The 18,406-nt window shown below is 32.9% G+C and overlaps 1 protein-coding gene across 1 annotated transcript; it reads right to left on the bottom strand.

The window, feature by feature from the left end:
- Positions 1 to 3,898: 3,898 nt before the first annotated feature.
- LOC126697859 (uncharacterized) lies at positions 3,899 to 11,599 on the bottom strand. Its single transcript, XM_050394988.1, has 12 exons — positions 11,420 to 11,599; positions 10,850 to 10,945; positions 10,353 to 10,523; positions 9,263 to 9,328; positions 8,580 to 8,645; positions 8,321 to 8,464; positions 6,900 to 7,051; positions 6,641 to 6,731; positions 6,334 to 6,402; positions 5,563 to 5,654; positions 4,795 to 4,858; positions 3,899 to 4,255 (listed from the first exon to the last, which is right to left on the bottom strand). Exons 1-12 carry the CDS (start codon positions 11,498 to 11,500, stop codon positions 4,151 to 4,153), a joined length of 1,197 nt encoding a protein of 398 aa, XP_050250945.1. The 5' UTR covers positions 11,501 to 11,599; the 3' UTR covers positions 3,899 to 4,150.
- Between the last annotated feature and the right edge of the window lie 6,807 nt (positions 11,600 to 18,406).

Here is an 18,406-nt window from a genome sequence, read left to right as displayed (position 1 = left end):
TAAAAGTGTTTTTACAGAATGTTAAAAACAATTCCTTGAAGCATTAATTAGTTTAGTATTAGTTGGAACAAAATATATATAATACATATTACACACAAAATTAATTTAGTTCAAATTTTTAAAAGCATTTAAAAATTTGGAACTAAAAGAACAATTATATATTTTATATTATTTATTTAGATATATTTCAATTTAGTATCATATTTATGTTGTCTAAGATAACATAAATATCTAATTAAGTAATTAATTTTATAAGATATTATATCTTTGGATATTATAAGTTCATACAATATTATAATAAAACAACTAATTAAGCTTCTTCTTTTCTTTTTTTTCCAAATTGTGGTTGTATTTTCAAGAAAAATAAAACTCATGTGATTGAAAGAGATGATATTTAATATATTCCTTATTTCCCTTATTACCAAAAAATAAAAGATAGCAAAGTATTTTCTCATATATATGTCTATTATTTAAAATAGTTTTATTTCTTGTTTGCTGAAAAAACTAACATATATATGATGTTAAGGACTTAATAGATCAAAGAAAAAACTCAAGATTATAATACTAATTATATTTTAAAAAAAATTATATTTAATATAAATAGTTAAACATGGAAAAAATATTGATTTTTATAATTTTATTGTCGTATTTAATAACACACATTGGCAAAATAAACAATTGTATTGCCTATAAATTATCAAAAAAAAATTAATCTTTTTTATTGTTAAGGACTGGGATTGAGCACTTCTGCTACTAGATGAGTAGACTCAAGTCCAACTAGCCCAATACAATAAATTTATAGAGAGTAAGTTTAAGAACTAGGTCTTAATGAGGATTACAACAACTAGACATGGCTATGAATGGATTGAATAACAAGGATATGGACTAAAGTATGAAATTCTGTCCTCAAGCATTTCATCCAAGGAACTTAGTGTTCTTATTATTTCTTCAGTGCTAGGTTACAAAGGTTTTTAAGATCATGCAAATTGCTACCGTATTCTCCTTTTTTTCTCTACCCCTTTTCTTGGAGGATTTCTCACGTTATATATCCCCCTCCAGTCGATTTTGGCCCTCCATCTGTTGATCATGCAGGTCACTACTTGAGTGTTTATCCCATTAGCCAGCCTTCTAAACCTTCAGTGAGTTGTAGCAACCAAGACCGCACTGTTCAAGGGTTATTTCCTCATTAATGTGGCCAAAACGTTAGTTGTAGGCATTTAATGCAGAGGTAACAGTTTCTCCTTGAACTGTTCCTACACTATGCTCCCGTGGCTGTCCTACAGTAGTTGTCCTTTTTCTTGGGACGCTCTGGGAGGCTGCCGTTAATGGCGGGCTGTTCTTCCCTACTAGGATCTGGGTTGGCCAAGGATAGGATTGTCCTCGGCGATGTTTTTGGGCCATTTGGGCTTTCTTTATTCGTCCTCGGCCATTTCTTCCTCCTCGGCGTAGGCCTTGGGCTTAGTATGAGGTGGGTTGGGGTTGTCAAATTCTTTGACCCCACATTTATATTTTTAATTCTATTTTTTTTTTTAATATGGTTTATATACTAGGCATAAATATAAATATTTTAAAAAATAAATAAATTTCTTAAAAAAACACATGGATGTATAATATAGAATATAGGAAATATATCCAATATTCTCATGTGATTTCCCATAAAAATACAGATTCCCCTTGAAATTTGACTTTTGAGTATAATAATTAACTCACATGTGGTATTATTTTATGTGTAAGTCATTAATTGTGCAACACTTAACCTTGAAATTTTGATCATAACACAAAACACTTATATAATGTTGTTTTATGTGAAAATATAACTCTAAATATGAATATGTATCATCATATCAACAACAAATAGTTTATTATAATAAATATTAAACAATTTTTACATAATAAATCAATACCACATAAGGGTTGCATTCAAAATTTAGAGTGCTTTGTGTTTTACTTTTGTAGTTTTTCCCATAAAATACACGTATTTTATTGACTATGAGTAATATGGCGTGAAGTCTTGAAGTTCAAGAAGGGAAAACAATTAGAACAAAACTTATGTACAGTATCTTAGGTATTGTTCTTTAAGTTCACCTCTTAAGATTTTACCATATGGCTACTTAACTTAAAAAATACACTTCCATCTATGGAAAAAAAAAAAAAAAAAAAAAAAAAAAAAAAAAAAAAAAAAAACCATATGACAGAATCTTAAAAGAAAAAAAAAACTTAAAGAACAACACCTAAGTACTGTACCTAAGTCTTGCTAAAAAAATTACTACATGTTGAAGTGTTTTGTGTAAAAGTACTTGTGTCAGTCTTAATTGTAAACCCCACCATCCATCTTCTTTTTCTGTTCCTTCATTCCCAATTGTTAATTCAAATCAAGTAGAGGATGAGAGACATGTAACTCAACTATAAGGTTTTTTTTTTTTTTTTTAGTATTTTCTTGTGGTTAGCAACTTATCTTCATGCGTCATCCAATAAATAATAAATAAAAGAAGAAAAGGAAAAAGTGAAAACAAATCTAAACCAAATCTGAGAGAGAAACGAACATCAAATCAGATAATGACATAAAATAAGAAAGAAAATATTTGTGAGAAAACAACCTTAAATCTTTGATTGCGATTCAAATGAGAAATACAGTTATTGATATGATTTTACAAATCCATGCATTAAGCAGATCAAACTTTGGCGCGTATGCTCTCCTTGGCTCTTGGCTGTGTACAACGTTACCAAGAGCAAAGACTCTTAATTCATCAAAAAATGAAGTCTCATATGACTCAAACTTTTGACACAACTGTCACCAAATTATTCTAAATATAGGAGTAAGATGGTGCTATTTCGATTTGGGCAATGTTTATTACAGAAGAGGCTTAAGTCCAGTATATTTTATAGGTCTAGTGCATCTTGTACGTTGGACCTGATAGGATGGTGCCACATGATAATATCTAAACACATGACAACATCCTATCGGGTTCAATGCACATGACATTGAACCCAAGTCTAACCCATTTATGCACACACTATGTGCAAGATCGTGATTTTAAGTTATTCTGGCTTCTATTGCTTGCATGGCAAATCAAGCTTTGGTTTGGATGGATTTTTTTTTTAAAAATATCATTTTTAAGTTATATTGATATGTTTACACAATAAACCAAATCTCTTATGAAAATAAATTCATCCACCACACTCTCGTTCCATAGGATTTTTTGGGTGTCTCATCACGCATAGAAAGGTGAAGGGTTTGGCAACATGCAAATGGCTTTCTATCATAGTTGCAAGAGTACCAAACCTTAACTACTTCATCCAAACATAGCATAAATGTCTTAGATAACTAAAACCTGACAAACATAAATGGAACCTTTTTTTTTTTTTTTTGGGTAGTAGCCCTAATCCCAAGGATTAGTCACTACTCACTAGATCAGTTAACCCAAAATGGAATTTTAAAAAAGTTTTTTCCAAATACCTGTAACCTTGAATTTGCAACACTCCCGCTCCCCTAAAAACTTTCTTGGCACAATAGTCATTGATGTTAAACTTTTTGAAATAATTAGAAAGCTAAATTGCCGATCAACTCTAGCTCAACAGCTCCTCCCCATTAGATGCATGTGAAACTTACCAATCAAAAAATAATCGTAAAGCAAATTATCCAGTCTTTGCAAACAGCCAAACTGTCATTGGGAGTACGGTTCTTGATAAAAGAGGCTGGTTTGAGATTTTGATGCTCTCATCTACTTGGAGTGATAATTTATATCCAACCCATGCTGGGTTTTTTTCTTTTTTGGGGGGGGAGAGGGGGGGGGGGGGGGGGGGGGTGAGATTAAATAACAGGATAAAGCAAGCTGTCTCACTGAAATTTTACCAAAATAACAGTAGTTTGATATTCAGAATATTTTAATATAAGGGCTAAAGAAAAATCTCCCCTTCATTTGCTGAACTTTCTGTATCATCAGATCCTAATTGAATTGAGATCAGTATCGTCAGGTTCAAACTGAATGCAATAGCATGTGAAACCATTTGATATGACTGTAAGAGCAACATGCCACTTTAAGCAATCAAAAACCATGCCTGCATTAATGTCTTCTTATGAAGTAGAGCTTTAATGCTCAAATCTAAAAAGTGGGTTACACTGTTCTTAGAAGCCACTATACCATCTTCATTACTTTATGCTTGCCTTGGAAATGGATGATGTACATGGTCCACCAGAAGTCATAAATGGGATTCCCTTAAAAGTGGCCACACCCTTGTCATCAGTGAAAAGATGCTGCAGCGATGAAACAGTACTCAATTATTTCTCCAAATTCAGAAGCACTTATTTACAGAGCATAAAGAAGGCAATTATTAGGGTAGAGGACCATAACATGGATGTGTGTGTGTGTGTGTTTTGCTATAATTCAATAGTGACAACAATAGGGGAGGGAGATTTGAACCCTAGATGTCTCCATTGGAAATACCAAGAGGTGCCCATTGAGCTAGAAACTAATACGTCCAGATAACAATTGATAACTGTAATATCAGTGATTCATAATTCGCAAAACAGACCACAAATGTCTAGTGACTTGCTGATAGTTTCTCTATGAAAAAGGGAGTATGGCTGGTAGGATATAACCCAAAACCTAAGCCATTCATTCAACAAATGACCAGATTTTAGTCACCCTTAACCACTCATCTAATAAGACGCTATATGGTTTTCCTTTTGTGTATTAAATTTAAGATGTGGAAGGCGATTGAATAATCTGGGTAACAGATAGATATCCACTTAAGGCTACTACATAGAAAAAAAGATGCAAAACATATACATACCGGCGTTATCTTTTCCAACTGTTTCTTTTTTGGGTTAAGGACATCTTCTGGCTTTCCGTCAATCCTAGACAAAAACGCCAAATTGTGTGAGATACACATTACATACACGAAAAATGTAAGATAAACCTGCCACACTTCATTCTACACATGCTGCAATGATTGCAAACTTTGACCAACTATATAATGGGAAATATGAGATTACTTCAACCATAAAAAAGTGAGGCTGGAGAGGATCAATCCCAACTAACTCTAACAGTCCTTTTAGAAGGAGGAAATAAATGGAATAAAAAATCTTTGGATATTCCATTCCCTCCTATGCATTTCTCCCAAGAACAAAAATGGGAGGAACAATCATTCCTTTAATAAAATGGAGGTAAATTTTATCCTTATTTTAAAAATGACAAGAGGTGAAGGGTATACTAGTGGAATTATATATTTGTTTCCTTTTCATTACTTCTTTTATATACTCCCCAACACATTAGAAAAAATACAACATTTTCCATTTCATTCATTTATGATCTATTCCATTCTTTTATAAACTCCCAAACACAGTGTAAAATACAGTCAGAAACAGAAAGCAAGCTAACAGAGAAATAGCAAAACTAATCAACTAGATCGCAAGCTGTGACCATTTAATTCTCTGTCAAGGCTTCAAACCCATCTTCCTAGGAATCAATTTGTTGACAATACTCACAAAACTGCTGTTAGTCTAAATTATCCAAGAGATAAATGTATGTTAATAGCTCAACATGATTTCCGCAAGCTTACCCAGAAAATGAAATGCGCTCCCCAATTTTGGCCCCTTCAGGAGGGAGCAAAGGCTCTACAATTGTATGATCTTCATTAGAAGCACATAGCACCTGGAACAGTTGGATTTACAAGTATGCACATCAACATCAGTCCACGAGAATTGCAGTCTTCAAAAGGGGTAACTTAGACTAATGAAATAATTCTTTTCTTAAACCGCAAGTTACTCATGCATGTGATGGTGAACCCACGACCTCAATATAAGAACGGAGGAAGTGACATTTGAACTAAAGCTCATTGGCAACTCAGATGAATGGAATCTTATGGCAACAAAAGGTGAAAATTTTAAAGAACACAAACACTGTAGTTATTCACATCACAGAATGAAGTGTATATATAAGCCAAAATAGCCACTAGCAAAGTGATTCAATACCAAAAGCTTCAATCTTTTTTTTCCCCCTTTTGATAAGCCAAAATAGATTAGTGCAAAATTCTATGCTTCTTTGTATGCATGTATTCTTATTGAGGATTAAGGGAAAACAAGCAACTACATACATCAGTATATCCTTTGTAGGTCAACCATGGGTGAAATCTCAAAAATTATGGTAACCCTCTAGCAACACACAGATCATTTTATTTTATTTTTACCTTATTCTAGGCTAGTTAAGATTATCCAAAGAGAAAATTTTGAACTAAAAAAAATGAAAATCTTTGCAGAACATAGTGCTTTGTTAGTGAAGCCATTCAAGAAAAACATGAGCAGAATTTGGTAAAAATGCCAAGGACGAGTACCAGTCCTTCTGACATCACATCTCGTAGCTTTCCAGGTTTCACATTTGTAATCAATACAACACGCCGGTTCTGTACAGTACATGCAAAAACATAAAAGAACCAACAGTAAGAAATGTTCAGGTTGCAATAATCCAATATGAATCGCCTGTATTAAACAGAGAGAGAGAGAGAGAGAAGAAAGAAGAGAGGAGAAGAAGAAGAAGAAGAATCTTAAACAAATCCAACAATTAAAAAGCTAAAACAGAGCACAGGCAACCCAAATTCATCAAATTGATTTTATCTTATTAAATCATGTAGAAATTATTACCTTTAAATCATCTGGATTACAAAACTTGGCCAAACCACTAACCACCTGACGTGGTTTAGCATCTCCAACATCTATCTCCTCGACAAGCAAACTGCATCATGAATTCAAACGGAACGCTAATGAATGATTAGTATCCTACAGTTATATTGTGATTAAGAAAGTAAAACCTCAAAAAACTACAATGGGTGTAAGTAATTCAGTTGTTATCTAATGAACAAAAAAGGCTCTTGAAGAGAGACAGAAGAGCTTGTTGCCACACCTGTCAGCAGATGGATGTTTCCATGCCTTGTGAATAAGACCAACCTGTATATTAAGCAAACTGACACTAATATCTTTGTCTTTCTCAACTGCTTCTGTTTCAGATGACTTTTTCTTTTCCTGTGTAACTTCTTTATCTTGTGTGGCCTTTTTCTTAAAATTCCAAATAAACAGTGTCATTATGCAAGTATTGTACAAAGATGGAAACCAAATAAAAAATAAAAACACAAGCAATCAATGGATTTCTCTAAATCTAACCCGACCAACCCACACCGAGACACATACACATGGGACCCTACAAAATTAGCGTTTGTTACTAACATAGCAAGGTCAATTTGGATGCTTTTGATAATGATTTGCATGGACTAATCCGGACATAAAATAGATGGTAATCCCCAATAAATTATAGAGATACAAGATCTTCACAAGAATATGTGAATGTCTAAAACAATAAGGGAAGCGCCACTGAGGTTGATTATCCTGACAGCTAGCTTTATCATGGTCAGAATCTAATGTAAATATTCCATGGGGGCCTAATCTTTGACTTAACTGCATGAATTTTCTACGTGTTAAAGTATCACATTCCCTGATTCTCACTAAAACACAGGTCCGCACCCCAACAAATGCCTCTGCTGACCTGGCTGCTAAAGGAAGAGCTGTAAGACAAGTGCCAACTACTGGTTGTATGTTCTGAATATGCAACTAGTTTTTGTCTTCCTTGTTGGCTTTCAATATTTTTAATATTTTCATTTTTGAAAAATTACTGCTTTTCCATAGAAGGTAATTTAGTCATTTACAAAAATGAAACCAGACAGAGATTCAGCCATTAATAACTTATATGGTGGTACAACCTGAAAGAATTAGAAGAATATTGTTAGATTAAACGATTAAATTCACAATTTTCTAAGAATTAATGCCTTTGGGACAACTAGTAATTTCAAAAAATATAAAACAACAATTTCTCTGATCAATTTCAATTATCATTTTTTTTTTGGCTTACAACAAGTTCAGGAGAGGGATTGAACCTAGATTCGCAATGCCACCAAACCACAAGGCTCTTGGCCAATAGAAAACCATTGTACTTCTAAAAGAATTTATCTAGCACTCCCTGTCAATAGTTTTCAAGGCTAGGTATAAGCTTTCAGTAATATCCAATCAATAGCTTGCTTGTTTCATGAAAGTCTGATACTTCTTAATTATATGAATTTTAAAGAACTTGTCTCCAAGTCTTTATGCTTTTTTTTCTATATTTAAGAGAATAATCTCAGATTCTTTATGTGCATTGATATTAAATTAAAACTTTATGTTTGTTTGATAAGTAATAATATTCAAAACTTGAACTTATCAAAATCAAAAATATAAAGCAAGAAAAGAGAAAAAAGTGGGGTGGGGGAGAAGGATCGCAACGTTAACAGGGCTTACCCCAGCATCTCTTTTCTTTGGATTCATAGCTGCCTCCGACTTATCTGCACTTTTGGTATTTTGAGATTTATCTGCACTTTTGGTACTTTGCGATGTCTTTTTTGCATCTGAATCTACTTCCACCTTCACTGTATTTGTTGCTCCCTGCATTCAAAGAGTTAGTGGAACCCATATATTCCATTTGCTTCAACCCATATACTCAATCAGTAATATACAGGCTAATAACCAAACACACAAGTAAACTGAAAAGAGTACTCACCTGTGGCTCAAATTTAGCCTTTTCAAGCAATATCTTCTCAAATAATTCCCCAAAGTCCTCCTTGTTCTGTTAATAAGTGTTGCAATAATTTTTAAGCAATGGCTACTAATATGTACACGGTAAAAATACAACAATATGCGACCAAGACCGCATAAAAGGTCGGACCAATGGATGGAGCAGGGTTTTGATGCATGTATGATTCTGAGGTTAGCTACGGAATCTACTTTTGTTTGTTCCCATGTTCTGAATCTACAGTTTTCTTTCTTTTCTCTTTGAATCACAAATATGACTCACGACAGATTATTGCTCGTTGAAAAGATGTACCTAGGTTTTCAAATGCATACCCAGAACTCAAATGAGTGAGACTCAGCCTTAACATTTCCTTAGGGTAGCAGATAGTACATTATGACTCCTGACTTCATCAACAACTTTTTACACTCCCAATCATTAATGTAATGAACAAATGTTTCATGCATCAAATTGTTGCAAACACCCAAAACACATGACAACTATTTGAAACAGACCCAAGCTATACCTTAAATGGATACATAGACAAGCCAACATCTAACTAAGGAGTTAATGTCTGCATCTAATGAGAAAATTAGGAAACTACACATTTTTCATGAAAATACTAAAAACATTAATGAATAAAATAACAGAAACTAATCAGGATATGGCCATACCTGGATGTAATCCACCCATCTCAACACATGTGGTAATTTTTCCTTTACTGCATTTGGAAGGCCAATCTAGAAATAAGAACCACAGGGAAAAGTCAATAAAATTACTATACTGTAATACTAATGGCCTTTAGGGTAAATGGCACCTCCAACCCCCATTAGAATGTGATGATTGGCATCATAATAGAACTGCATGATTAAAACCTTTTAAAAGAAAAGGCAATCTTATTCTTGAGTCACTCACCATTTTAAAAGGGTTTCATTCTCAAGGAAGTTATAAATCATTTAATTTTCCCTTTCACAATCATAACAAATATATAATTTTTGGTTGCTTATTTGCTTAAAGTGAGGTAGAAACTGGCCAACCAGTTGTCGTGAAAACAAAATTTCCTCATGAGATACATAAAATACAAATATCAATTAAAAAAGGAATGAATAAAACTTAAATAAGTGTACATTCACATATATAACGGATTTGAATGAAAATTTCGGGACTAAATGAACTGTTATATGTGTTAACTTATTTCTTTTTATATATACCAATTAAATATCATACTTATGTTACTTATCAAAAAAATTATATACATCATACTTAAGTTATCTACTTATCTTGCTATAATTCCATATGATACTGATTTTTGATAGTTTTATATAATGACACACCTTGGAAAAATAAACAATTGTACTACTGATAAAACATAAAGTTTAGTCAATCATAATTCAGTTCAGAAAATAGACAAATACAATAATTGTGAACGTTCATTTGAAGCAAAAAGATTATATTTCATTTTATTCACCCCTAGAGAAAATAAAAGAAGAGATTTTTTTTTTTAGTTCTATTCTTTCCACTAGTCGGTTTGCCAACGAGGTGAGAAAAGGATTAAAAAAAAAGTGTAAGGAAACAATGTCAAACTTTTCCTCTCATGCCCAACAGCTATAAAACTTTTTTTTCTTCTCTTTATATTCTCTCCATTTTTTCTTTTATAAAATGACAAACAATAAAACTTTACAGTTTTTTTTCATTTTCCTTCTTTTTTTCTCACTTCATTTTCTTTTGTAGAATGTGAATGAAATGGAATGTCAAATTTCATACCAACAAAGGATGTAGTACTGCAAACACAATAACATCAGCTTCTGAGGGTTTTAATCCATTGCCCAAAAGTACAGACTTTTGAGCCAAGTCGTCATTTAATCCATTGAGAACTCCAAAGCATGACTTAGAATCTAAAGGAAAACTCTCTGCAAAGGTTATCCACTTCATCACCTACAACCACAACTTGAGTTTTTAAGATAAAAAATAAAAACAAAATTTAGCAATAAGAAATCCAGCAAAATTAACACCAGCAAACTAATAGGGGTCTATACATAAACACTTCATTAAGTAACTTTTTTTTCATTCTATTGTAAGTGATTTCCATAATTTAGGAAGTCACTTACAGAAGCAATCTATACATGCACCTAAGAATTCAATATGACAGAGTCTAGTAACATTATTCAAGGTGGCAAACTAAGTAGTGATGAATATTTGTACACCAAAAGGCTTTGGGCTAGTAAATTCAGTATGCAAACAGCAAATCAACTCAACTTTACCTCATCATTGTCATTCAAAGGGGCCCCAGATGACTTCAATATGTTCAAGTACAAGCTCTTGATATCATTTTCCTTGACATCATCCGACAAAATTTTCTGCATAAATCAATTTTAAACTAGGATAACTTGATATCAAATTCCCAGAAATGTGAATATTATGAGCCAGTTCAAATATCAAATTTTGAGAATGTTTATTCATGTACAAGAATATCATTTTTTTTCCAAATTACACACACAATGTCAATTGCATTTCATCAATTGATAGTACATATAAAAAGTTCAGTGAAATGACATGCAACATGAGGTAATGGTAAGAAACTATATAAGTCAAATCTCCTACAAATTATCACCCAATATTAACAACTACTTCTCCACTCAAATCCAAATGACCCAAATCTTAAAATTCCAATATACAAACTCATGCTCTAATGTTTAAGTTTTTGAAAGAAAACCCACCAAGCCACACCCCAAAAAAAAAAAAAAAAAATGCAAACTTTATACTAGAAAACAAAATTTGTGCATTGAAAAGGCTTGGGGTAAAGAAATGGAATAAGTGAAGGTGGTGCTTACAGGATCTAAGGAAAGGTGTTTACAAAGAGATAACACTATCTTTTGATTTCTATCGAGATTGAAGCTTCCATTCGCGGCCATCTTCTTCTACCTTTCCTTTCGATTCTTTCACAAGTCTTTCTGTTGTGTTGTGTTTAATTTTCCTAGCAAAATTCTCACAGAGAAACGCTCGGACAGTAGAAATTTGATAGGGTTTTTGCATTGCATGTATGGGTTTTATGGGCTTGTCATATTGCAGCCCATTCAATATTTTGGACCATAATGGGCTTGGCCCGCTTTGGGGCTCAGCACAAAAACGATAATGGTTTGGTTTCGCTTTGCCATGCTCAGATTCATGACTTGGTGCTGGTGGGTTCTCTAATTAAAGCTCTATAGTCTATACTATACCCTATACCTACCAAAGCAAATCCCTTTTTTATTTCAAAAATTACTTAAATTCTTTTTTTAGGTACACTACACACATTCATTGGGAGTTGAACTAATAGCTTTATCCTTCAATTTTAACACTTTTAACTTACAAGGATTAAGGAGAGAAAGTGTAAGTTAAACTATAGGTAAATTATAGTCGGCAATCATTAAGTTTGAGCTAATACTAATCAGACCCAAAATATTTTAAAAATAATCAATTTGATCCCTAAACCATATGCTCTTATAAATGAAATTGTTGTATTTAGTATTTGGTTCATGGACCAAATCGATTAGTTCTGAAATACTCTCCATATAAATACACTCTTTTTTTTCTTTTCTCTAACTATTTGTGCCATTGCTTAAAGCTATAACCCCATCATAATATGACTAAACTACTACAATTACCTAAGGTAAACACACTACCCACATAAACACATTCATTCATCCTATACAACTGATGCTCATTGGTGGTGCTGGTGCCGATGAGCATCTACCTTTCCCACTTTGGCTTTTTCGCAATCACAATCATAGTTGATACATAAGCCTTCTTTCACAACCTCAGCCTTGAGATTACACTGCCAATATCTCCAGGCGCCACTCCAACTTGCCAAATTGGCTTTAACAACAAAACTTTAGTTTGGATCATATTTTTGCGTGACGCCATTTATACAGATGAGGGAAGATAAGAGGGGGTAAAGAAAGCATGAAAATGTTTTAATTAGTTGAACTACAATACTAGCCAAAATTAGCTTGGAATTGTAGCTCATCAGCGTTTAGGCTAGCATAGAGTACCAGGCTCAGGGTTTAGTCCAAGTCCCAAAACCAACCTTCTGCCAAATCAAATACTAGATCTGTACACTATAGCAATATTATTTGCTTTCGTAATTAGTGTACTGTGTACATGTTATGAAAGATTGGTTCCTAGTTTTCTATGCCACATATGATATGACCAATATTTTCATATTAAAATATATTCTTTTTTTTGGGTAAAATATTAAAAAAATTATTCTTCAAGTGCGACAACAAGTGAAAGTACAATATCAATATATCATATATACATACGCCAGTTTTTCACCAAAAAAAAAATATATACATACACCAGCTAATAAATCTTAAGAGCACACTAGCACTGCTATATGCCATATGATGGCAAATTTTATCATTTTTGCACAAAAATCAAGCTTCATCCGGACTTGTATTCACTAACTATTGCAAAAAAATTTCAATAGTACTACAGTGCAATTTAGAATTGCACTATAGCACTATTCTAAAAAAAACTAATATTTTATTGTGTAACTTTATCAATTCCTCTCTATCTCATCGGATTTTGGATTTTTTGATATATTATTTTATTGTTGTAGAAATATTATTTTAAGGTATTGTATTGTAAAATAAAAGTTGGGATGCAAAATGATATGGTATAATTGATAAAGTAACTTTTTGAGATGGTAAAATATGATAAGATAGGATTTTAAGATGTGAATGCTCTAAGGATATAATTAACTTTTTGTTGCAATTTTTTCAAAATTTGTTAAAATGGCATATTTTAAATAGTGGATGGTATTTCCAACTAATATTAACGGGATTTATGTGAAAAATAATTGTACAGCTAGTAATCTTAAAAATGGTAGAGAAAGTTGTGGAAGAAATGATGTCCATAAGAGCACCCACAGCAGATGTGGGATATGTGCCAAATGCTAAATATTTGGCACATATCCCACACCAAACACCATTTGACCCTATTTATCAGATGTGTCATATCTCTTATTTTTTGCAACATGCTACAGTAAAGTCACAAATTTGCAACGGTACGAAACGCGTGTGGCAAACTGATTTATTCTTTTTTTATTCCTCTTTCTCTTTCATCTCTCCGTCAGTCTCACCTCTCTCACTCCAACCCTCACTGCTCTTCCACGCCCATGCCAACGATCACTTCCACGCCAACGCCGATCTCTCTCTAGCAATGGTTTTTCTGTTTTTTTTTTTTTTTTTTTTTTTTGCTGTGGTTTGATGGGTTCAGTTTCGACGGAGGTGGGTGGGTTCGGATGGGCTAGGCTATAGGTCGGTGATGTCGATGTGGGTCTGTTGTGTGGGTCAGCGATGACGATGACGGCAATGAAGATGGTGGGTTTGGAGTCTAGGTTGACTTGGATTATGAAGGTTTTGGGTTTGGAAGTGGGTGTGGGTGAGGGTGTGGAGGCGGTGGGTTTGTCGGGGTTTGTGGTTGAGGTGGTGGTGGTGGTGGGGCTTCCGATTTGGTGTTGGTGGGCTATGGGTTGTGGGTCAAGGTTTTGGGTCAATGGCATTGTGGGTCGAGGTTGGTTGCGACAGCGTTGTGGGTTTTGATCCGATGGTTACTTGAGTTTGTTTGTTGATGGGTTGGGGTTTTGGGTCGGTGATTGGTTAAGGCAGTTGATGGGTGGCGGAGGATTTGGCTGGATTTGTTTGGGTTGGGGTTTGGTTGGGGTTTGGTTGGGATTTGTTTGGGTCGTGAAGGATGTGGCTGGGATTTGATGGGTTGGGGTTATGGTTGTTTGTTGTGGAATTTGGTTGGATTTGCTTGGGTTTGCTTTGAGTTGTGTTTTTGGTTGTGGAGGATGTGGTGGTTGTGTGGTGGTGGCTGTTGGTTGTTGGCAGCAATGTGATGGCTGTTGATTGTGTTGATGAGTAGTAAATATTATTTTAATGTCTAGTAAATATTATTTTAATATATAGAATTGAATGATAAAATATCTGATAAATGAGATGTTGTAAAATGATGTGATAAAATAATAAAGTAAACCTTTGATATGATAAAATTGTATAATTTTTGTCCCAACTACTACAGATGCTCTAACAAAAGTGATACTGCATGCAGCACTATTTCAATGGAATCTGGGTTCAAATTCTGGGAGTTGAAAATTGTTACTCTCTCCCTGATGCCAAGTACAAGTGCGAAATTTGGATGATCTTTCTGTCAGTTACTTTTACTTGGAATCTATACCGGTGGTGTTTTGGCGAGAAATTCTTGTTACCGTGCATACTGTGTAGTCTGTAGTGCTCGAGCGGCATGCATAAAAATAAATAACTGAGGTAAAAAAACACAAACGACAAGTTAAAAACAAAGAATAGCAGTGTCGTTTTACTGTCTGGATTTATTCACCTCGGGAGTAGGGACTAGAGAAAAATATTGTAAGAAAATTACATTAATTAGTACTATAAAATTAATAAATCAGAGTGTTGGAATTCGAACCAAAGTTTACAAAGTTTTTTTTGGCGGTAAACGTCTCTCTTTGATTTTTGCCGAGAGCGGTAAACGTCTCTCAAGTCTCTATTTTATATTCTAAAGTCGGTTTGGATATGATTTATTTTGATAAAAATTAAAAATTAAAAATATTATAATAAAATAATTTTTTTAATATGTGAAAAATTACTGTTCACATGTTTGGCATTGTTTATAAGCCTAAAATCACTGTTCATAGACAATAAACGATGCCAAATGCACATCCAAGAAAAAAAAAAAGTAGAAAACACAAATACCATCTCATCTGTATCCAAACCGCACCTAAGTCCTACTCATGTGGTCTATTTTATATTAGTTCATTTTAACTAATATTAAAAAAAATTAAAAAACATGTCATGATGTGAATTTTTTGGATTTTGATGCTTAAATGGCAACATAAATAAGCAGGGAAATCCAATTACTTAGGATTGTTGTTTTATTAATAAATATTTTTAATTCTTTAATCTAATGTAGTCTATTTAAAAGGAGCATAAAATGATGATTCTTTTTTTTTATATATAATTTAATAATTACAAAAGGAATTTGAATCATAGATGTCAAAGTTGGAAATACAAATAAGTGCTAGTTTATGAACTACAAAATTGTTTTTTTTTTAAAGAAAAATGATGAAATTTTGATGCTATAAATTTGTAAACTTTGCTACTTTGAATGAATATTTATTGTACATATTTTCAAGAAAGCGAAAAAGGTAATGGATACTCTAAAAAATATCTTTATAAATTTTTTTGGGAAAATAAAACGATAACTTTTTTTTAATAAATTTTTTTTATTTCTCATAAAGTGGTATCAAAATTTTCTAAAAATGAGTTATTAACAAATGCTTTAACTATCCAATAAAAACTTCTATAAGAAATAGATTCTCAAGTAAAAGGAAAAAGCTTTTGTGTGTGTTTAATAGTGCATAATTATAACTATTAAGGTGAAAGAACAAATAGATTCTCAAGTAAAAGGAAAAAGCTTTTGTGTGTGTTTAATAATGCATAATTATAACTATTAAGGTGAAAGAACATTAATTATGTGATGTTAATCATGTTATTACTCATTTTCTTACCTTTTATTTTGTTGCATTGAGATGGGGGACGGGCATCGAATCCTAAATGCCCCTGTGCCAATTGAGGTGCCAACTGACTAAAGGATCGTTGGCTTATTTTTCTATTTTGATTTAGAGCATCATATATACTAGAGTTAATTTGTACTTGCATTTTCTTCTAAAAATGTGAAGCATGTATAAGTATAAGCATATATAATTAGACCCTTCAAATTTAGCAGAGGTCAAACCATGGGAACAGCAACTCCAGAAGAAACTTGAAAGCCAAAATTCTGTAATGCAGAATGGATATTAATTATTCCCGCGCGGGGTTGCGCAGTAAGTTCCAAAATTGGAATAAAATGTCTAAGCCACATACTACCATTACCATGCATAAAGACAAATATATTTTCTGCCCTAAGCTTCATGGGCTTGGTCCCCGCCGTATAGGGTTTTTTGTTTTTGTTTTCTGTTATTAAATAATAATAATAATAACAATATGCAACCTAGTAGAGTGCTTATTTTGAAATGGAATTAGGGTTTATACCCTATAGAAATAATGGTTGATAAATAGGGGATCGGAGTGCAAGATAAACGAGCTTGCATGAGAAGAAGCCAACAATTCAATTGGTTAATCATTTAAAATTAAGCCTTTTCTCTCTTCTGTTGTGATCAGTCAAAAAACCAATCCATGTTTGTTACTTGACAATTTTCATTATTAGTTATTTTTTATTTATTTTTTCAATACTGTCATCAGTAGTTGTCTAATATTCAAACATGGTTACGTCAAACGCCCTTGTCACAAATTAAATTCTAAATTAAGATTGAAAAGCGTATCTCTTACATATATATATATATATATATATATATATATATACAAATTGAAACCAACGAGGACAATGATATATCACCTTTTTTTGCATGTGTTTAAGATGCCGGAGAGAGGAATAAAGGTAGGAGTAAAGACAGTGTTTTTGACCAATGGATTGGCCTATTCATATGTCACAACTTAGTGGAGTAATTTACCCCAGATTCCCTCTGAATGAGAAACGTACCTTTTCCTTTATTACTTTCTAGGGCTAGGCTGAACAATGTGGAACTGGAAGGGTTAAATAACCCCACACATTTAAGACAGCAGAGAGAGGAGTTAATGAATGGGCTAGAATTGAGGAGGGTAGGGGGACCCTAAAAACTTGAATGGAATTTAAGAAAGCCTTAGCAAAAGGCCAGTCACTACTCACTAGTACTGCTCATCACGCCTGTGCATTCTGCATTCTGAATTGCATCTCACCAACAGCAACAGGACTGGAGGACAGTCACCCTTTCTTTCTTTCTTTCTTTAATTACACTACCCACCACCACCAATCACCATGCCCACCTACTTCTCTTTATTACTTTTTCCTTTTTCTTTCTTTTTCCCCGTATCTATCTATCCAACCACCTTCGCACTTGTCGCTCTCCACTTTGCCCCAATATACTCAACCTCCCATTTTCCTTAACCCTTAATTTAAGTATAAAAATTTTCACCAAACACAAAGAAAAATAGGAGTTTAAGGGACACAACATTTTAACTTCTTGTGATTTGGTTGATGATAAAAATGATAGAGTGCTAAGTTTTTGGTAAAAGTGATATTGTTCCAATTACAATAAATAATGTTAATAGTTATAAGAAAAAGAATTGTGAAAAAATTGTTTATCGAGTATTGTATTTTGGTGAAATGATTAAAGTTTTATGTATTAAAGAACTTTTTTTTAAAAAACAAAGTTTTGTTAAAAACTTGATTGTAATTTAAGGTTACAACTTCTATTAACAAAATTAACATGATTGTATATTTCAAAAATCTAACTATTGAATTGAATGTTTTTTATATTCTTAACACATATATCAAATTTCGTGTCAATCGAATAATATTTATTATTCGATCTATAAACTTAATTTTTATGTCTAATTTTAGACTACCAAAATTTGGAATTTAAAGGTTTGATTAATGACATAGCTATTGATCTTTGATTTTCTAAATATTTTGCAAATGTAAAGAATGTAATATAAAAATGTAATCTAATGGTAAATTTGTCAAAATTCACACCCAATAAAAATATATAAAATAGAATTTTAGTCTTAAGGTACAACCAAATTTGCCAAAGATTAGAAATTTTCTGTGGCGTGCAATCAAAGACACCATCCCGACTAAAGCAAACCTTAAATGGCGAAGAGTAATCCCAACAGACTGCTGTGATCACTACTTCAACACCTCGGAGAACACCCTAC

The sequence above is a fragment of the Quercus robur genome, chromosome 8, assembly GCF_932294415.1.
Source record: "Quercus robur chromosome 8, dhQueRobu3.1, whole genome shotgun sequence".
In the NCBI taxonomy this organism is placed as follows: Eukaryota; Viridiplantae; Streptophyta; class Magnoliopsida; order Fagales; family Fagaceae; genus Quercus; species Quercus robur.
The sequence above is the reverse complement of the archived record's forward strand: the minus strand, read 5'-3'. Positions and strand labels throughout refer to the sequence as shown.